We start from the raw sequence: 20,554 nt of genomic DNA, 5'->3' as shown, positions 1-20,554 counted from the left end.
TAGTCTAGGATTGTCGTGGACTGAATACGATGGGGAAAAGGCGGATGGGTCCCTGGGCGGTGTGCTGTTCCCGCGCTTGGCGTCATATGTCGGTGCCCAAACCGGGTCGCCCTGACGGGGAGTGATTTCGAGCCAATAGCATGTGCGTCATGCTGCCCCTGACTCCATATCGTGTTTCTGGAGTTAAGGATGGGCCACTAGTGGCGCAGCTTTCACTAGCCACCGAACCACACTCGATCTACTTGACACGACAGCGGAACAAGCCGACAGCATCTGGGGACAGCTGCAGGACAGGTTGGAATTTCCAAAAATAAACACTCGCGCCAAGACAGTTGACAAGAAGGGGAGGGGCCCGAGGGGGAGAAGTCGGATCGGCCCCGATGCCACTGACACGCGATAACGCAAGAAAGGGGTTGCATAGCGGCGGCACTTATGGCATCATTGCGCATGACTGTACTACTCACGCCGAGGATTTGGCCATAAGTGACTGGACCACGGAAGCTGAAAAGAAGAAACGACATACACATGAATGGCGACCCCTCAAATCCCATCGAAACCGGTTCTTAATCACACTTTACTATGTCATTCTGGTCTAGGTCCAACCTAGATGCCATCTAGCATTTCAAGAAAATCGCAAGCAAAGACCTAATGTCATAATGAAACCGTCGAGATCGATACTTTCGCTGCTCTCTGCTAGCTTCTCCTTGGCAATAGCTAGGTGTGTACGTCACTCCACGATCACCAGTAGCTGCTACGAAGAGACGACCCCGCAGCAGCTCTCGGAGCTCCGAGAGCTCCACAAGTCCCTCGTCGAAATCCCGTCGGTCTCGGGCTCGGAAGGGAGGTCGGCCGCTTCTTGCAGGACTACCTAGAGCAGCGCGGATACACCGTCTACGCGCAGCCGGTCGAAGGCGGCGATGGCGACCGGCGCAACATCTTCGCGTACCTGGGCGGCTCCAACCGGACCCGGGTCTTGGTGACGTCACACATCGACACCGTGCCGCCCTTCCTCCCCTACGAGCGCCGGGGCACCGAGCTCTGGGGCCGCGGCACCGTCGATGCCAAGGGTGCCGTAGCAGCACAGATCGCCGCGGTTGAGTCGCTGTGCCAGACCCACGAAATCGCTGAGGAAGGAGGGGACGACGCGCTCCTGTTCGTGGTCGGCGAGGAGGACGGCAGCGGCGGCATGGCGGCGGCCAACGACCTCGGCCTCGGGTGGGAGGCCGTCATCTTCGGCGAGCCGACCGAGGGCAAGCTGGCGCGCGGCCACAAGGGCATCCTGAGCGTCTCGCTCGCCGCCGTGGGGAAGGCCGGTCACTCGGGCTACCCGGAGCCGGGCACCAACGCCATCGACACCCTGGTCCGGGGCCTTACCGGCCTGCAGTCCGCCGCGCTGCCCCGGAGCGACGAGTTCGGCGAGACCACGCTCAACGTTGGCGTTATCCAGGGCGGCGTCGCGGACAACGTCCTCCCGGCGCAGGCCTCGGCTGCCGCTTTGGTGCGGCTTGCGACGGACAGGGTGGACGATACGAAAGATGTTATTGAGAAGGCGGTCCACGACGCGTCGCCGGGGGTCCAAGTCGAGTTCCCCTATTCTCAGGGTCCGGTGCCTATTGACTACGACGTTGAAGGTGAGTGAGATACAGTAGGTACCAACCGCGGTCTCAATATTGTCACTAACTCCCCATCTCTACAAGGATTTGATACCGTCGTCCTCAATTACGGCACCGATATCCCCAACCTCAAGGGGAATCACAAATGTTATCTGTATGGTCCCGGTAGCATCCTTGTTGCCCATTCTGACCACGAGCATCTCGATGTCTCGGTCTTGGAGGTTGCGGTCGAAGGCTACAGAGCTCTAATCGGCAACGCATTGAAATCAGGGTGACTCTAAATCAGTCCCCTCAGAGAATTCAACAGAACTGTGTGACGATAGTGGGAAAAAGTAGCTAAACCAACATCCCCATAACCAGGTGAAACTATAAACGATCCTAGATTGGCGTTGCTCACTCCGACCGAGAACATCCTAATGTCTCGGACTTAGAGGCCCTCATATTCCATAGCTTCATAGGGGTTTCTCTCGGTATCGGCTTTGGCTGTGAGCAGGAATTGCACCACATGGGGGTGATCATTTTCATGGGCAATCTGCAGCGGGCCGTTTCCACCGCTGTACCCAGAAGCCGCATTGACATCCGCTCCGACGGAAAGCAAGTGTTTGACCATCTCCAGGTGACCTCTCGATGCAGCAACCCATAGTGCAGTTCTGTCAAGCCAATCTTCAGATGGTGTATTTATATCGGCTCCCGCAGCAAGCAGCCTGTCGACAATATCCGTTTCGCACTGGGCCGCAGCAAGTACCAAGGCGTTTTGCTTTTCGATCCCTGATAGTTTGCGTATTGCCACCATCTCGTTGATAACCATGTCGACCAGCTTAAGCTTGCGGGACTCCACAGCGCCAAGTAGAGCCCTGTAACGATGTTCGCCTGACATCAAATGGCGAATGATTGCGTAGTGTTCATTTTTGAAAGCCCAAATCATCATCGGGTCTCGAACGCGAGGTAGATGTACGTCATGCCTGGATCCGGACTGCTCACCACTGTGTCTGATATCTCCAGTGCCTTGCTCGGTGTTCTCATTAGTGTACTCGTCAGCCCACGGTATCTTTGCAGGAGTATGGCGCTCAAACAACATGGACCTCCACAATGTCCAATCACGAGACCTTTCCTTACGAAAGGATTTCGTATGCGCAATCCAATAAATCGAAGCATAGTCTAAAAACGCATGTTGCACTTGACCAGCCCGCCTTGCTGGTGAGAAGGCTTTGAATGCTCGAAGATCGACAGGCTCTGTAGTGGACGTGAGGCCCAGCACAGAAAGCAGCGCGGCGCGCTTGGATCCAGGTCGAACAGCTGCGTGTGCTATCTTCGATGGGTCTATCAATAGTGGCTTCGGCCGTATAGCCAAGCTTGTCTTAAAGTCGTTGAAATTGAGATACGCCACACACGTTTCACCTAGTAGGTGATCAGATGCTTCAAGATCCAGGTGAAAATCCTTTAACCCGGGGTCAGTGGGTTCGCCGAGCAGAAAGCTCCGGACTGCAGAGTGCGCAAACTGAATCAGGTCGTCCTCTAGGTTAACCTCAACAAGGCTCTCACACCATGAGGCAACATGCTCCATGTCGTTATAGAACCGGCTCGTGTCGGTGTATTCCTGGCCAATTTCCACTGCGACGGCTTCGCGGAGCTCCGCAATGCTTAGAAGTCGTTTGGCCCCAACGATCCAAGGAAACACCTTTTGAGCCGCCGGGCCATGATGCTGGGCCTTTATACGGCGAAGAACTCGTTCAAACAACTCAGCAAGGGTTTCTGGTAGATTTTCCAGGGCTCTTCGAATGTCCTCATCGCAGTGCTGTACGCAGATTTCTTTGATCTGGTAATAAGCCCATAGGTACCTTTTTAGATACGGTTAGCAGCTTATACAAAGGTCTCGATGGGCATTTCACTTACATCCCTTGTGAACCCTTCAAAAGTGATTTCTCAATTTCGCCTACCAGGCCAGGGTCTCCAACTTTGAGTTCTCTATCGCGCAACTTTTCATCTAGTGCGACTTGAATGTAAGTCGCAATGCCTTCTCTAGTCTCTTGGCAGTCCAGAGTAATGCCTGCATGGTACGGGAAGTATTTCTGGATGTCATCGCGGAGGCCGTTACGGCCGGAAAGGTACAAATGTATGTTCCTACGATCGACAAGCAGATCCTGTAGTGCTTTCAGCAGCTCTTGGCGCTCATCTCTGTCACACTCGTCAAGTCCGTCTATGAATACAAACGAGTCTTGAGTGGCAGGCATCAGATCACGAAGCATGCCAATAGTTCTGGAATGTCCTGTTGATATTAGAACCTGGCTCAAAGCATTCGCCAAGTCTTGGGACATTGTTTTTTCATCCAATCTCTGGCGCAGGAGGGATCGGAGCGCTAGCTCGGCTTCGAGAGTGTTGTTATCATCCGGCTGTATGAACAGGAATGTGACTGTGCAGTTCGAGACGGATCGGAGTACGTGTTGAATCGCGCTGGCTCTGTGAAAGGTGAACAACACGGTCTTTTACATATCGAGACTTCTGGTTACTCACGAGGCAACTGTCTTACCAGATCCAACTGCCCAGAATTAGTATTTGTTCAAAACCCAAGGAGTGCAATGACTGACTTTTCCCTGAGCACCAAAGCACCGGTGTGACCCCAGAAATCCAAGCTTTGAACTCCGGCGTCTTGAAAATCCAGCCAGTGGTATTGCCATATTGTTTGTCGGCATTTGTCTTAAACGTTCTCAGGTGATCGTGTGTGGAGAGAGACTTCAGGAGCTCTCTGGCGTGCTCGCCTTTTTTGGAGATCAGAAATGACCTAGTGGGGAGAAGTGGTACTTACGTCTCTGCATATTTGCCTGTATTTGTGAGTTCCGTGAGGAGGTATCAGTGCTGTTGTTGATGTGCTTGAGAAGACGTTTCACCGTTTTGCTATCCACCAACTGCATTTCCACCTTTCGGACAAGGGATTGTTGTTGAGCGGCATCAAACTTGGCTTTGGCGAGAGATATCTGCTCCTTGACTTCGTTGGCACAGATCTGGATATTGTCTAGATCTGGCTTGAACTCTTGACCGATGAAACCGCTATATCGTCTCAGCTGCAGTATTACAACATGGCTGTTGATACGTACCAGGACGCTGGAAAGCATGCATCAGATGCGTACAACAATGGACGACGGATGCGTAGAACCTATCCAGGGACCTTCGCAGCCCAATTGACCCGTCGAATAAGAGTTGGTACTCCGTGAAGAGTGGACACAACCTGCCCAGCTTCATGAAAAGTTCCGATGTTGCGGCGTAGTGTGATGTGGCGCACGTAATGATCTGATCAATGATTAACACAATTTCCCAAACAGGACCTCCCTCAAGCCTGTCTGAAGTACTCACCAACATGGTCATCTTCGCACTACCCCATACGAAAGCAGCAATCTCAGGATGGGCGGACACATACGTGTCAATGACACCACAAAAGTCCCTAGTCGAAGACAAGAACTTGTAGAGTCCGCTAGAGAAGCTTCGGCCTTTTCGCACGTTCTTATGAGCAAGGTCAAGCTCAGCAGTAAAGACAATAATAGTGTCTGGATCAGGAACTGATTCCATTTTTAATAATTCTTTGCGTTGTTCGCTGTCCAAGACACGCTGGAACGCTAGGGTGGCATCTTGCAGGGCTTGCCTTTCTGCCAAAGGCCCTAATGCAGAGGATGAAGCCATGTTCTTGGCTTGGTGAAGAAATCGTGGGATAAGAGAGACCGTAGTATTTGCTGCTGTAGGTGAAGACGGAGCGTCACTGGAATATTTCCAGGATCACTGCTGGGAGATCAAGAGAGAGGATCCTTGTCCGAAGGTATGGACATGCGAAAAAAGCAAAATAGTTTGAGACAAAACGCAGAGACCTGCAGGCTCAGTGACACCAGGCCAATTACAGCTTCTCGATGGGATTTCTTAGGGAGGGCCCAGGGCAGATTTTGAGCGAGGCTTGCCTCTATTCGGGCAACCCCAAAGTCCAATTGTGACTATATCCCGGATTATGCCTGCGGCTGATCTGCAGTGGATATTGAGAGCCCCATGTAACACCAACGGACGCCTTTAATCGCTGTCACTTAGCCTCGACGCCCGGTCGGGCTCACTGCCCGGCATTGCCGCCTAGCTGCTTTCACCACGTCACCGACCCATCATGGCGTTTGCGCACTCTCTATCTTCTCTTGGGTTCTAACCGATCGCCACAGGCCCTGCAGAGTTCGGAATATGACTTATCGAGTTCTTCGCGCCCGTCGAGGGGCGTCGGGCCTGTAGCAGTCTGAGTGGCCCGACGGGCAGCTCCGAAGCCTGTGAGAAGTGAGGGGAAACCGCATTTGCTGAAAAGTAGCAGTCGAAGTACGCATTCCGGCCACGCCACTTGTTGCCGAAAGCAATAGACAATGTTCGCGTGGTCAGGTTCGGCCACGAAGCCATCGTGGAGAGGTCCATAAGCGCAGCCAGTCTCAACGCGATACATTCAAATTCTAGGAACCTATTGAAGACCATGTGCGACCAACTAGACTCCCAACTTCCGATTGTTTTTGTTGCGCATAGCCTTGGAGGCGTCAATGTCAAATATGTCTGGTGCTAATAATGGTTGCCAACCAAAGCGTTGCCGGGATACACGATCCGTGATTGGCTGTAGCTGGCGACCCCTGCCTCGCATTTGCCCCACGAAAGGGGGTCTCGTCTCCACAGCCAAGAACCCTGGCGTCGATGGCCCAAGATCCTCACAACGAAAAGATCCCTCCCGGGATACGCAAGTGTTGCACAATCCTCCTACTCGAGCTACCCGCGCCTCTTACAACCGGGAATCCAGCAGAAAGCGCCTGTCCGCCAATAGCGTTCGTTACCGGTGTCAGCTCAAGCGCCCGATGCCACGGAAAGGGTTCGAGAAAGCCCGGTCGGGCTGCATCACATGCAAGTCAGTGGATCCCGTCAAAACCTCGCTTACCATCGTGATGTCCGACCCGTCTTAGTTAACCAGTCTAGTTTGTCACTGACAGGACCCGGAAAGTGAAGTGCGACGAAGCCAAGCCGCATTGCCTGAGATGCGTCAAGCGCGGTCGCGCTTGCGCCGGCTACGACGAGCCACCGCCCGGCTCAATCTCGTGGATGCGCCTACTACGGGTCCGCCCGTCGACTGTGCCGACTGACGGGCGCACCAATAGCATGGAGATGCGCGCCCTCGACTACTTCCGGTGCGTCGTGGCGCCCGCGCTCTCGGGCCCGATGTACACGTACTTCTGGACCAACCCCGTACTGCAGCTGTCCGTGCAGGACGTGCCCGCACAGCAAGCCATTCTGGCCATCAGTTTGCTTTACGAGAAGTTTGATCCAGCGCAGAGTCCTGGCTCTGATCCGGCGAAACAGGAGCTTGCAGCCCTGAGTTGTTACAACAGGGCTCTGAAGCAGACTGCCACGTCCGCTGACCTGGACGTTGCCCTCGCCCTCTTTCTCGCCGTCCTCTTTGCCTGCGTCGAATGCTTGCGGGGTAACGACGTCGTGGCCATCGAGCACTGCCGCCACGGGGTCCAATTACTGCAATCTTGCAAAGACCCTCCTCCGGAGATACCGCCCATCATACGGCATCTCTCTATCTTCCCATTCTGTTTTGGCGCAACTTTCTTGGATTTCCCCGTACTACCATGGGCCCAGGGCCCACCTGAGAAGCCATTCGGAAACATCTTTGAGGCGGGACAGTTGATGGACAGCCTCTTGTCCCGCACCCTTCGCATGGTCCGCGTTACTGATCCGTACAACTTTAGCCTCCCTAGCGCACCATTATCCCCCGCCAATTACTTATCGTCTTTGCACGTGGTCCTTCGAGACCTAGACGCGTGGTTTCACGGGCTGCGAGAACTCAGGAGGACGGACTGCGAAGGGCCATCATCATCATCACGGGGCGGTCCGCATGAACCCATCTATCGAACCGTCGAGATGCGCTGGCTGGTGACCAAGATCTGGGCCATGACGGCGCTGAGCCAGGACGAGTTGCCCTTCGAGGCGCACTTGGACAAGTTTGCGCGCATCGTACAGCTCGGCCGAGAAGAACTGGCCTACCGCGAGTCCATCGGCAGCACGGATAACTCGAGCGTCTTCACGTTCGACATGGGCCTGTCCCCGCTGCTGCATTTTACCGCCCTCAAGTGCCAAGTCCTGCCGCTGCGTCTGGAGGCGATGTATCTGATGGAGAAGCTCGCGAGCCCGCGGGAGACCCTGTGGGATGCCGACGTGATGCGCGCCATCAACCGGCGGGCCATCGAGCTGGAACACGACGTTCGGCTGCCCCTGGAACTGCAGGGCCATTGGCAGGGGTGGCTCGACCTGCCCGACACACCACTGATAGAGGACGAGCTGGTTGGGGCTGGCGAACTCGAAGGCCCCTTATGGGATATGCAAATGTCAACGATGCCGCTCGCGCAACTTTTGGAACAGAGTGGTTGCGTGTAAATTGATATTCATTTCTTGAGAGAGATTGGGAGTGATCCAGTCACGCTCTTGTTCTTGTACCTTTTGGTGTCTACGATGCACATTGATCCTTGGTTGATAAATCCCTGCGGAATGATACGACGGTTGGGTAGAATGCACGAAGCCTTCGCAAGGTACGTAGGAATGCATATCTGGATCCATAGCAACGAGACATACCCTCAATTATTGTAATGGTCGTCGGTCCAGTCGCACGTGTCAGCGATTCGTAATGTGTTCTGGTGGCTATCCACGTCGTGGCAGTTGATGGTTGAGACGTGAGCCCCAGCTGCAGTGCAAGTTGCTGCAGGTGTCTTTTAGCGAGCGGGGTCTACCAAGGCCAGATGTAGACCGCTGCAGGCGACCGACAGTAAACCTACATGCACTTAAGGCGACTACCCGTCATCTTACCTTCTGAATTCAACAGAAGATGTTGTCGACCGTCTCTGAACCAACGTCTGACACTGCCGATACTCAACCTAACCCATCAAACAAATGAAAGATGGCCAAGGAGCTCGAGTCGCTGCCTGCTGATGTCTTCATCCTCGTCCTAACCGCAGCCACGTCGCTCGACGATCTCTGTGCCCTCATTCGCGCGTCACCTGCTGCGTATTGGGTCTTCTCGCAGAAGAAAGCGTACATCCTCCTAAAGGTATGCGCCCATCAGTTGGGGCCCGCCATTCGCGATGCCATGGCCCTGGTGCACACCGAGCTGCACCCATTCACTCCGCACCCTATCGAGGCTTACCGCGATCGCTTCGACGAGGCGGTCGCGGGGTGGAGGCGCCGCCTCTTGGCGGGGAAGGATGAATGGCTGGATGGCGGCGTCTCCGTCGAGGAAGCGGTGCAACTCGCCCAGGTCTGCAGAACCGTCCAGTTCTTCGTGAATTCGTACGCGCGGGAACGTTTCGCGGATTTCGAACACAGCAGGGAAGACACAATCCGGGAAAATGGACAGCAGGAGGCAGCGAGATACGGCACGGGCACCTGGAGTCTGAGTGTAACCGAACGCCAGCACCTGTCCCAAGCCTTCATCCGCCGCCAGGCCATCCTGAACCTGTCCTGCATCGTCCCTGGACAGCCGCCGCCGCCGCTCTACGACAGCGGGTACCTTCACCGCCGCTTGCTCGGCCTCTTCGAGTGCTGGGAGCTAGAGCAGATTGCGCAAGCCGACATCTTCGCCTACTCGCTGTGCAACGCCTTGAGGAACTACGGGACTACGCTCGAATGGCAAGCGATTTCGTCCGGGCAGTCGGCCGAGGCTGTCGGGAGGGGAGACGCTGTGCAGCAACAACTACTTCTGCTTCTTTCGGACCATGACTGGTACCTTGGCGAACTCTATCCGCAGCTCTCGAAGCTGCGGCGAAAGCTGACAGACGCCGCCGCCGTGGACCCGGAACTCTTCGAACGCCTGATCCAATGGAACCACTCCCAAAAGTCATTGCAGCACGGCCACGGATACAGCTTCCTGCACGCGGGCAACCGGTATCCTCCTACCCCCGAGAGCCAGACTACCCAACTTGCCTCCCCCACCTTAGCGCTCCCCAACCCTCGGTTCCGTGCAACTCGGCCTCCAAGTCGCCCGTAGAGCCCCCTTGGGGATGGACGGACGCCATGGCGGCTACACCCGACGACCCGTACTATGTAGGAGGAGACCGGTGGGGCGACAGATTGCTTCTCGTCAGCCCGGCCGACGGTGCTCCCCGCTCGTACTCGTCCTGGCAACTGTTCGATGCGAGCGTCAATGAGTGGCGACGGGGCGGCTTCGTCTTTTGGGACGCGGACCGCGTCAAGGCGTTGCGAGCTAGGGGTCTGTGGGGTCGCTTCAACGAGGCTGGCTGGCTGGCGGCACCGTATCGACCACTTTCTGCAGAAACAGTAGTACCTAGCCCGCAATGAAGAATCTTTGCCTGCGAGCTGGTGTTACTCGCCAAAACTTGTCTTGGACTTTCGGAAGATAGTGTGGCTCTGGCAATGCCACATTTCGACACCCATATCTATGGTATATGAGCCTCCACAGGCCGCTATCCTTTCACATACGACCATATCCTGCTGAATACTAGGGATCCCGTCCGCTCTCCCATATATAAGCAGCAGAGAGCCGAATTAGTACTAGGGTCGGTGACGACCTGGGAATCCTCGGTGTTGTATGTTTTGTTTTTGCTTTTTGCCAGCCGGCCGGCCGTTTTCTTTTTCGCGTGGGTAGTGGCTTGGGGGAAAGAAAGACCGTCATCAAATCGGGCACTTAGAACGACCACCTCAAGAGATGTGAAAAGTCTCGCATCCCGCGCTTCACGCGCGAACCGTGAAATGCTTCCCGTCTGTACTAGACGACGACAGCTGCATGCACTTTGGTGGTGGGAGCCGTCCGTCACGAAGCATGGGGGTTCCGCTCGCGAGGTCGGCGAAGGCCGGTTGGCCACCAACGTGAGCTCGGTAAAACCCGATCAATCCCATTGATGTGGACGCAACTAACTTATTCCGACGAGCGGCACGATGTGGCGAAGATACGATGCGTCTTTTTGGGTGTCCGACTGTCGTGCAGATGACGACGCCGCCGACGGTAAGCCAGCCCCCCTTAGTTAGATAGACTGTGCGAAAGCCTCCCCCGATCAATTGCTCTGATCATTATACCATGCAGATCTGCACACGCGTACGCTATATGACGAAGAGCAACTCCGCATACCAACTGATGTACCCATAGAAGCCGTAGATCGGCTTCGTAACCATAAGCCCCGAGAATACATAGGCCAGTGACAAAATTTCGTCATGGCTATCAAGGCAGAATAGGAGCGACAAATGCCAACAGAGTAGCGCCTCGTAAGCAGGAACAGTGTATACCCACCGCCATCGAGCAGTCATATTCAAACGCCTTATATCACTTGTAGTCATGGGCCATATGGATAGAGAAATAGCTATATTTTCATTCATGTATCTAGCTAGGCGTGCCGACTCCACTTCAACAAAATGTCAAGCCCCCTGAGGCTGACGTAGAGCACCAATCGTCCCTCTTTCGAGTTGAACGGCGGGTACCAACATCCAAAACCACCATTGGAGGCTCAGTGGAATCAAGGCTCGCGTGCCCATGAACCATAGATACTCACACAGAAGATGGAACCATTCCACCTGCATCACTTTTATCTACCACCGTCACACAATGTGACTAAACGACCCGAGAGCTATCGCTCGGTTTTCAAGCCACGCTTTTGTGTACCGAAAAAACAATAATATTGAACAACATGTAAGAAAGCAGTAAAAGGAAATGCTGTAGTAGTAAGCGAACTGGTTTAGGTGGCCAGGGATGGCTTCTTTCAGCCATGCCGTCCATTCGTATTGTGGTGTGTGATGGAAGTCGCAGGGGTTCCATCCAACTCGGCTCATTGAGTTGTTGTTGTTGTTACTGGACGTGTTCTTTAGATGTGCAGCAGCTCGACATCGGGAATGCTGCGTTGCCGTTTGTGGCCGAGGTGTTGCTCCGAAGCAGCCTTCCGTTTCTGGGCAGTAGAAGATAAGGGGCTTTCGGAGACACTGGACTTCTTCTTGTGTTTGCGAAGCGGGGAAATCGGAATGTTGGTGTCGGTAAGTCGACCGTCCTTAATACCGCGAAGGGTGCCTTCGAAGTAAGGGCTCGAGAAGGCCAGGGACTCGCGGGTGGCTTTGCCATTGCGAATAAGTTGCGAGTTGGCCTGGTCTCGCCGGAAGGCGCCGACGATGTTAGAGTTGTTCTCGAAGTGGCTGAGAAGAGACGTGACGTCGTTGTTGGCAGTGGTTGGGCGTTGGGGCGAGAAAATATCCTCCGTCTCGTCGGCCGCGTTGACATCTTCCTCGTCCGATGAGCCATCTCCAAGGTCCACGAAGTCATCGACGTTCAACTTTGACTCCTCCTCATCCTCATCTAGGTCGTCATCGGAACTCTCCTCATCTTCATCCTCTACAGCAGTGTTGTCGTTGGTATGTGGAAAGAAAGCCTCCATGGGACCAACAGGCTGAGTATTCATGAAATCGCCAAACGTGTTCGACGAGAACATGGCACCCATCATCAGGTTGCCCGAGTTGCTGAGCAATGGAGAGGATTGAGAGATGGGTTCATAGAAGGGGAAGTTGAATTGTTCAGGAGACAAGTCAAGGCGGCGTAGTCTCTGGGGGTGAAAATCATCAACTTGCCAGTCCTGGGATTGACAACTGCCACCGGCTTCTTCCCGGAACTCTCCAGGTTGAACCGACCCACACGGGGTTGGCCACGACGGGGCTTGATTAGGGTGATGGCATCCGAGTCCGAGACCTCCTCTGCTTGGTCCCGGTGATGGATCTTACGACGAGGGGTCGCTCCGGAGGAGCTTCGTCTTCGGTAGTGTCGCCGTCGCCTAGTAGGGATTATTAGCTTCAAACTCGAGTACGGCAGTTTGGTTCTGCCACTCACTCTGGTAGCCATCGAGGGAGTTATCATCTTCGAAAAACTTTTCAGGAGATGCAACGGGGGTAGAAACTCCGGTGGAAGACTCATGACCTGTACCGGGAGTTGCGACAGGGGTGCTGTCGTCCTCAAAAAGAAGTCAAGATCACCATCAGTGAAGGTGCTCATGACATCCACGCCACCGTCGTGTGGTCCATGGATATCCCAGAAACCCCCAGAATTGGACGAGTCGTCGGGGTCATCCTGCTCGATTTCTCGGCGGAAGGACGGGTCCAATGTGCTTTGGTCCACAAAAATATCGGGAAGAAGCCAACCCCGTCATCAGTGTCGGTTGTGTCCCCGTCGGAATCAGGGACGTCGAAGCGGACCCTTCTTTCTACCGTCGTGTCAGATATACTGCCGTTGTTCTTGGTGGCTGGCACCTCTGCCGCGGCCTCCTGATTGCCATCGGACATGAAGCCTTCCCAACTGGCGCTCCCGTCTGAGTTATCGTCATCGTCGTCATCTTCCTCTTCTTCTGGCTCATCTTCGTCGTCACCTTCGTCGTCGGATTCGGACTCAATCGGCCGAGGGGAGCTGTGGGCGGTAGTGCACCACTCGTTGACTAGAATTTGCTCCTCCTCGGCCGCCACTACATCGTCCTCGTCCTCATCTTCAGAGTCTGTGATGGCGTCCACACCCGAGTAGCCGCCCTCCTCGTCGGAGAGGTCGAGCGACGAGGAAGAGTCGGAGCCTCGACGCTTCTTGGACGCCTTGACGGGTGTGGTAGGGGCCTTCGGCCGAACGTTTCTCGACATCGGGCTGTGTGTGGCGCAACCGTGTATGCGCCGCGATGTGGAATGTGGGTTATGCAGGGGTCGACAAGGATCTTGGGACTCGACGATCTCCCAATGGGGACAAACGGCGGTGAAGCCAAAAAAAGTTCTTCGATCTGATGCAATGGAACCGAATTGAGATGCAAGTGGTTCCGAAGATTGGCAAAATATGTCTAAAGCTACCCTTTGCGTCTGCAGGGCAATACTTGGGTTGTTTATGGTGTTGGAGTTAATCAATGGGCAAGAGGATAGGATGATATTCGCCAGGCTGTGTCGGGGCCAATCGAAATATCAGGTATCGTCAATCTAAGTTTTTCTTCTTCTTTTCCTTTCTCAAGTGCAAGCCTTGAAAAGGGCCTGGAGCAAAGATGTTTCTGGTTGGGTCAGACTTCCTCAATGGCCCGTCTGGTGGCAGAAGGGGCCAGTACAGTGGGAGATCTGTAGGAACTATCGTCGAGGTCGGATCTGGAGTTGAAATATCTCGGTGAACTGCTGGACTACGGGACGCACCCAAGGAGGGGGTGGGACGTCCCGCAGTGGGCGTTTACAGCTCAGCGACGGCCGAAGGCATGGTTTCTCGACGTAGTTGCTCTGGTGTGACTGGATCCGTGTGGATGGGGTAGGGCGACTTCGTTGTCTGTGGTTTGGTGGTTTTGGTTTGATTCTGTGAGGAAGGGAAGAAGAGAAGGGAAAATGCATTCACTTAAGGCTGCGCCCAGGGATAAAACGTAGGCCACCGAGGACGAGCCCGGCAAGCCCAAACTTTTTTTTTCCTTCGCATGGTGGGGTCATGTCGTCTGATTGGCCCACTTTGGGAACCTCGACTTTGGAGAAGGCGCAAGTCTGGAAGTACCTCAAACCCCCCAGCAGCAGAGGCCACCACCAGGTCACCACCTACACGCGGTACTTCCAGCGACCCTCTCCACCCTCCACTAACGGCATTGAATTCGACGTACGTCTGGCTTGAATTGGCGAGTTTGGCCCCGTGGGCGACGCAACGCCTATTCGCTGCTTTCTTTTCTCCCACCTCTGCCGCATGGCAACTGCATTCCTGAGACTTTGAGATTTTGCCAAAAATTGGAGGCATGCGTCACCGCTACTTGCACCTACAGTAAAACCCATACCTTATGTACTTCCTGTCACGAGATTCAGCTCCGGCTTCCAATGGTCTTGCTCTTGGTCTTCGGCTATGGGAGCAAACCGACTCTGACGCCAGGCCGTTTCGACGATGCCGTTATCGTCGTGTTGTCAACTACGACACGAATCCTGTTGAAATTGTCTACAACCCCTCCGGCCTACTGTTTGGTCTGGTCCTGCTGCTAATGCAGCTAAACGCAGCAGTCTTGTTCATCTGGTCTCTCTAGCTTGCGTGACTATTTGTTATTTGTTTAGACGCACTTGTGTTTGATCTGAGGTGTGTAGTACAGCAATTATTTCCCGCTGTACCAGCCATGAAAAAAGAGTAAGGGAGAAGGAAAAACGAACCATGCGCCATGCGGTGGTACCTAATCCAGCATTGAGACGTTTCCCTCCTCTCCAGTGTGCAGACAAACGATACTGGCCCCCCACCAGGAGTCCTCAACGTCAACCTGCCATCGTGCCACTTTGACGAAGAGTCATACATGACTGTATCTGTACTATCGTGCACTTCGGACGGGTGACACCAATTTCCGCTTCACGAGCCCGGGCTATGGGTCACCATGAATACATATACATACATGGAGCTTGAGTCTCACCATTGACGACGGATGATAGGAGGCTGACCTCAGCTCCAGCTCTCCAATCTCTCTTCAACCTTCAACATGATATGACCTGCATGTACATAATCCCAACCTCCAATATCCATGCCCGCCTTATTGAATTCACGCCAATCTCGTTGACGCAAGAGGGTGCATATGTAGTCCAAAGCCGAATCCCTCTCGTATCCCCACATCCTCTTTTTTTTCTTCGTTCCCTGAGCAGAAAAAAAAGTAAATCCCCACACTCGCACCCTGACCACCTGAGGGCTCCTCTGTGGGTGTCCAACAAACTTCAGCAGAATATCTGAACTCATTCCGTCCTCAATTCCGTTACCCAGGTAGCCTTTCCCCTTCCTTGTACCACTCACTACAACCTAGAATAAACTTGATATACCCCGTCAAAGATCTCCATAATCCCGTGGTCGGTTTCTCCTTCTGGCCCGTGTCGCCTTGCTCCGGTTGCCTGTTTGGTACATGCCCGAGCGCGAAGACACCGATGAAGAAATAGGGGCTCGTCATAAGTGATCCGCCTAACGGCAGGGGCATCCTGAGCCCCTCCGACCCCTCATACCCGCTCTGGCTGTTAGCCTCGACTTACGCCATACGGTACAAAAATAAAAGAAATTGTCGGGCCAGCCAGACGCGATTCCACAATTCAATCGAGATATTTCCAGGCATATCCCTGGAGTCGGGGCGCGGTGTCGACGGCCTCGTCTTGCAGACGCGCTGTCTCCAAATGCCTTCCCCATAATAACAAGCTCCTACTCTCGCTTGGTGTTAGGTATCTGTACCGAGGGCAGCCAGTCATACCACTTGACGTGTGCTGCAGTCATACTCCTACCTGCATCAAATGCAACGTACGCAGTCAGCAAATAGCTCGCAGACTCATGAATCTATCTACCTAGATATGTACCAACAGCCACTAACACAAGAGCTACCTGAGGATAGATGTGCAATAATTGGCGACGCGGCAGACAGCGAGAGAGAATTCGAAGGTACTGAACAATGCTCTGAAAGATGCTGGTTGTCGCCCTGCTTTCTGAAGCACTAGAGCCAACCAAGGCCAACGAGACAGCGCATCTTGAAACCGGCGCAATTCGAAGGTTCAATGATTTCTTTGACTCACTTTTAACATCATTTCGGTTCAATCAACGGGGCCAGGCCCGGTCGGCTTCCCACCGAAGCTCCACCCGGAAGCTCAATCAACTTTTGCAGTCTTCTCAAGGGCCATGCAGCTAGCAGTCTAGCAGGCGACGAACGACAAGCAAACGAGCTGGAAAGCTGCCTAAGTACGGTAGCTTGAGGAGGAAAACGGCATTCAATAAAAAGGCCGGCGTTGCCATGTGAAATGATCTGTCATCGGCCAAGAGAAGATACTTGAGCAGATTCTTTTTGTCATTTTCCAGCTGCTGGGATTCGGTCCCTGCCGGGATTAGCAGCAGGTTGGGATGTCACATGAAGTACGACGGCAGCGTCTGTGCAGGTGCACCTTCCTTGCTTTCGTTTTCGGGCGCTTATCTTATCGCGGTTGCCGTCCCGACCGGTCGCGAAGTCAATAACGCTAAGCGAATAAGAGTAAATGCATCAATTAATTTATTATGCTGCCCAAGACGCGTCTTGAGCCGTCAATTGCTTGCATAAGTTCCCGAACTCGCGGCATGCCCATTCCTCTGCTTTGGCTTCAAGTCTGCATTTACCTTCTTGAACCCGATTACTTCCTCTCCTTAATAACCGCCACTTGAGCCTTTGCATGCAACAGTTCCCAACAACAACTTCACATTGCTTTCCATCCATCATGATGGAACCGCCGCAGAAGCCCGGTGCGAACCTATTCCAGGTCTATCTACGTTTACGCCCTACGCCAGCAAGTCAAGCCAATGCCGAGAGGTTTCTTGCGGTAGAAGAGCCCGAGGAGGATGAAGCCCCTTCGCAAATCACACTGAACCCGCCCAATGATCGAAGGCGTGCCATCGAAAAGTTCGCCTTCACAAGAGTCTTCGAGGATGATGCCACCCAGTTGGACCTGTTCCAAGGCACCCGAGTACTGCCCTTGCTCGAGGGAGTCCTCGCGCCTCATGGCAGTGAAGGCACAGATGGTTTGCTAGCTACCTTGGGTACCACAGGCTCAGGAAAGGTTTGCTTGTCCCGATTGCCCACGCTGCTGAACGCCCAGCTCACAATGTAGTAGACACACACCATGCTGGGATCTCGCTCCCAGCGCGGATTGACCCAACTAGCTCTCGATGTCATCTTCCGATCTGTCGAATCCAACATCCTCGACTGCTCCAAGAACACGAACCTCGAGGCCAGCATCCAAGCGTCCGACCCGTCCGAAGCGACCTTCTTTTCCGCCCCAGCCTTCCTCGAGACCGTCTACAGCGACTTTGCGAGCTCACGGATGGGATCAAGAGCTGGAACGCCCATGACTGTACGAGGATCCCCCAACAAAGATTTCATTCGCGCTTCTCTTCAACACCTGTGCCCCCAATTGCCGGGCATGTTTCCTGAAAGTCCCAACAGCATGCGGCTCGTTCGTCATGAAGATGACCTGTCGCGTGTCACGGCTCTGGACACGCCTCCTAGAAAGTTGCCAGGAGGATCGGCCAAGGGCCTTGATGCCAGACCAAATGCCGATTCAGGCAAGCCAAAGTTGGCTACTGCTTCTCCCAAGAAGCACTACATGTCGCTCACTTCGGCAGCCGAGTCAAAGAAGAACGTTGCTAACACTCCAGTAAAGTCCGACTTCCCACCGCCCTCCACGCCGAGACCAAAGATGCAACGACCCAGCACATTTCCTCAAATACCCAGCATTGACTCGATTCGGGCTTCATGCGATCCTTCGGCCGAATACGCTATCCTCATATCCATGTATGAGGTGTACAATGACCGTATCTTCGATCTTTTGACACCGCCTATCAAGTCCAATGCTACAAAGGAGTACCGGCGTCGTCCTCTTCTCTTCAAGTCAACGGAGCACTCTCCTGATAGGAAGGTGGTGGCTGGGCTTCGCAAGGTCATTTGTGGAAGTCTCACAGAAGCACTGATGGTGCTCGAGGCTGGCCTACACGAGAGACGGGTGGCAGGCACCGGGAGCAACAGTGTCTCCTCGCGTAGCCACGGTTTCTTCTGCGTCGAGGTGAAGAAGCGGCGTAGTGGCCGGAGCGATAAGGCTTGGGGCGGCAGTACGCTGAGCATTGTTGACCTGGCGGGTAGCGAACGTGCCAGGGATGCAAAGACACAGGGCGCCACACTTGCCGAAGCTGGCAAGATCAACGAAAGCCTGATGTATCTTGGCCAATGCCTCCAGATGCAGAGTGATATGGGCAATACAAGCAAAGTGAGTGCCTTCCCGTCTTCGTGGTCATTGGACATCATTACTGACACATCTATCGCAGCCAAACGTGGTGCCTTTCCGCCAATGCAAATTGACGGAGCTCCTGTTCTCAAACTCGTTCCCATCTCCATCATTCACCCAGTCAGCGTCGATACATCGCCGTAACCCCCCAGAAGGGAGTCATGATTGTGACAGCTGACCCTATCGCGGATTTCAATGCCACTTCTCAAATCTTACGCTACAGTGCTCTGGCCCGAACAGTAACTGTCCCACGAGTACCATCTGTCAACCAGGCCATCCTGCAACCGAGCACCTCGAGCACTATTTCGAGCACACTTTCCTATCCTACCTTGCCATATCCGCAACCCAGCCCCACCGGCAGCAGCAGCCCTCTTACGTCGCCTTCGATGCAGCATCACAGGCCATTCTTTCACCAGCCCTCCCCGCCGAACAGGATGTTCAGCCCGCAGGCGGACAATGAACAACGCGGAACCATGGAGAATGCGGCGCTGGAAATTGCCCGCATGGCTGAGATGATTGACCAGCTCAATGCGGAGCTGAGCCATGAGCAAGATGCGCGCATCGCTGCAGAGGCGCACTTGTTGTCCATGGAAGAACGATTCCAGGATCTGGAACAGGAGATCCGCGAGGAGTGCTATACCGACTTTGGAAAGAAGACTGGCTCTGGAAATGAACCGGTGGAAAGCAACTCTCAGCAATGAGCTGGAGCGGGGCGAGGAGCATTGGGACCGCAAGATTGAAGTGCTTGCACGGGGTGTAGGTGTCCTGAATGTGGGCGAAGATGAGGAGAACGAAGGCGAGGAGGACAAGGAGAATGTCCTTGTGGAGAATCTTGAGCAGGAGAACGAGCGCCTCCGGAGAGAGCTGGCGGTGCTGAAGAGGGAGTTGGGCTCGCGGACGCCCAGCAGGCGAGCTCCGTTGCAGGAGCGAGGCGATGCGATGGTGACTGTGAAGTCGGAAATGGCGGGCCTCGGCAGCCGGATGGAGGCGCTGCGGGTCACCAGCTCGGGCTCTGGTCGGAGCATCCTGAGCGACGGCACGATGAACTCGATAAACTCGATCGTGAACGATTCGGACTCGAGCAGCGTGCGGAGCAAGAAGTCGCGGGCGGCGACGAACGGCAGCCCGACCAAAAAGGTGCGGAAACTGCAGGCGAAGAAGTGGGAACCGATCGCCGATGATGATATCTGATTGATGAGGCTTATGAACAACCCGGCGATAGACGACCGGAGGGACTACTGTGTAATGTGTACTGTACGCTGAGATTGGGACGTGTGTTGGAGTATTACATAACGCGCAGGCATTGAAAAGCTGTGGTTGGATTCGAGGATACCCCTATACGTATACGTATTCTTTTTTTCTCTTGTTAGGGTTTTGGCACTAGATTGCTCAATGATCAATGATGAGTTCTTGATGCTTGACTGAGTATCTGGTTTACTATGGCCCCTTTTGCCTGCCCTCTGTTACCCCTTTCTACTAAGGAGTTGTTCTAACAAACCGGTGGTATTGACGCCAAACGGGCGTGGCCGTTCCCCACCACCCTGTCACTATGTACGTCTTGCCTGGCATGATCGACATCTTTCAACGTATTGGTATGCATCTATGTGAAGTACCTGCTATCTCTTGACTAAATGATTCATGACCGAGATGGAGGATGAATCAGGCCATTCGTTAAGCTACAAGTGTTATTTGCTGCTTTTAGCATGGTCGGCAGCCGACATGCACCCGGGCTCCCCACACCGACTGTACTGCATTTCTACAGCGCTCTGGCTATACGGTCCCCCAGATTCAAAATCCACAACAGCGACCAATTACCAGTCTTCTTCCCGGCAGTTTGACAAATAATACATTTTTTTATGATTTAGTCGGCACTCGGTTCCAAACTGCCAGCCCATTCTGAAGGCTGTTGATGGTGGATGTGGCCATGGAAGGAAGAGATTCCAAAGGCTTCTTCTGCGACAGGCAGATCAACCCCGCCCCACCTGCCACATTTATCTAGATTCTTCGACCCTCACCAGACTTGCATCATGGAACCGCCGAGAATCCGGCGGCCGAAACTGTCGACGCGCCCAGATACTATTTATATGTCGAAACGAAAGCAAAAGCCAAGGCCATTTGCCTTTTGGAAGAGTATGAGGTGCGAGGGACTTTTTTAATTGAGTAATTTTGGG

The 20,554-nt window shown here is 54.0% G+C and overlaps 6 protein-coding genes across 6 annotated transcripts; 4 read left to right on the top strand and 2 right to left on the bottom strand.

Moving 5' to 3' along the window:
• Positions 1–656: 656 nt before the first annotated feature.
• PG997_006750 (Peptidase M20 domain-containing protein) lies at positions 657–1,888 on the top strand (the record flags this gene model as incomplete). Its single annotated transcript, XM_066811065.1, has 3 exons — positions 657–718; positions 760–1,631; positions 1,698–1,888. The coding sequence occupies 3 exons, from the start codon at positions 657–659 to the stop codon at positions 1,886–1,888; spliced, it is 1,125 nt and encodes a 374-aa protein (XP_066669988.1).
• A 152-nt stretch (positions 1,889–2,040) lies between these two features.
• On the bottom strand, positions 2,041–5,174 carry PG997_006749 (NACHT domain protein; the record flags this gene model as incomplete). The annotated part of the gene is made up of 7 exons (XM_066811064.1): positions 2,041–3,451; positions 3,507–4,070; positions 4,125–4,149; positions 4,199–4,369; positions 4,417–4,658; positions 4,706–4,764; positions 4,962–5,174. 7 exons carry the CDS (start codon positions 5,172–5,174, stop codon positions 2,041–2,043), a joined length of 2,685 nt encoding a protein of 894 aa, XP_066669987.1.
• Positions 5,175–6,308: 1,134 nt separating this feature from the next.
• Positions 6,309–8,045, top strand: PG997_006748 (uncharacterized protein; the record flags this gene model as incomplete). The annotated part of the gene is made up of 2 exons (XM_066811063.1): positions 6,309–6,516; positions 6,610–8,045. 2 exons carry the CDS (start codon positions 6,309–6,311, stop codon positions 8,043–8,045), a joined length of 1,644 nt encoding a protein of 547 aa, XP_066669986.1.
• A 517-nt stretch (positions 8,046–8,562) lies between these two features.
• PG997_006747 (uncharacterized protein) lies at positions 8,563–9,959 on the top strand (the record flags this gene model as incomplete). The annotated part of the gene is made up of 2 exons (XM_066811062.1): positions 8,563–9,545; positions 9,599–9,959. The coding sequence occupies 2 exons, from the start codon at positions 8,563–8,565 to the stop codon at positions 9,957–9,959; spliced, it is 1,344 nt and encodes a 447-aa protein (XP_066669985.1).
• A 1,514-nt stretch (positions 9,960–11,473) lies between these two features.
• PG997_006746 (uncharacterized protein) lies at positions 11,474–13,271 on the bottom strand (the record flags this gene model as incomplete). The annotated part of the gene is made up of 5 exons (XM_066811061.1): positions 11,474–12,199; positions 12,375–12,424; positions 12,481–12,567; positions 12,624–12,717; positions 12,789–13,271. The coding sequence occupies 5 exons, from the start codon at positions 13,269–13,271 to the stop codon at positions 11,474–11,476; spliced, it is 1,440 nt and encodes a 479-aa protein (XP_066669984.1).
• A 3,552-nt stretch (positions 13,272–16,823) lies between these two features.
• Positions 16,824–19,574, top strand: PG997_006745 (uncharacterized protein; the record flags this gene model as incomplete). The annotated part of the gene is made up of 5 exons (XM_066811060.1): positions 16,824–17,162; positions 17,217–18,365; positions 18,424–18,479; positions 18,505–19,060; positions 19,086–19,574. The coding sequence occupies 5 exons, from the start codon at positions 16,824–16,826 to the stop codon at positions 19,572–19,574; spliced, it is 2,589 nt and encodes an 862-aa protein (XP_066669983.1).
• Positions 19,575–20,554: the final 980 nt, after the last annotated feature.

The sequence above is a fragment of the Apiospora hydei genome, assembly GCF_038363865.1.
Source record: "Apiospora hydei strain CBS 114990 chromosome Unknown utg000005l_segment0_segment0, whole genome shotgun sequence".
Classification (NCBI taxonomy): Eukaryota; Fungi; Ascomycota; class Sordariomycetes; order Amphisphaeriales; family Apiosporaceae; genus Apiospora; species Apiospora hydei.
This window is presented reverse-complemented; position numbering and strand designations above follow the sequence as displayed.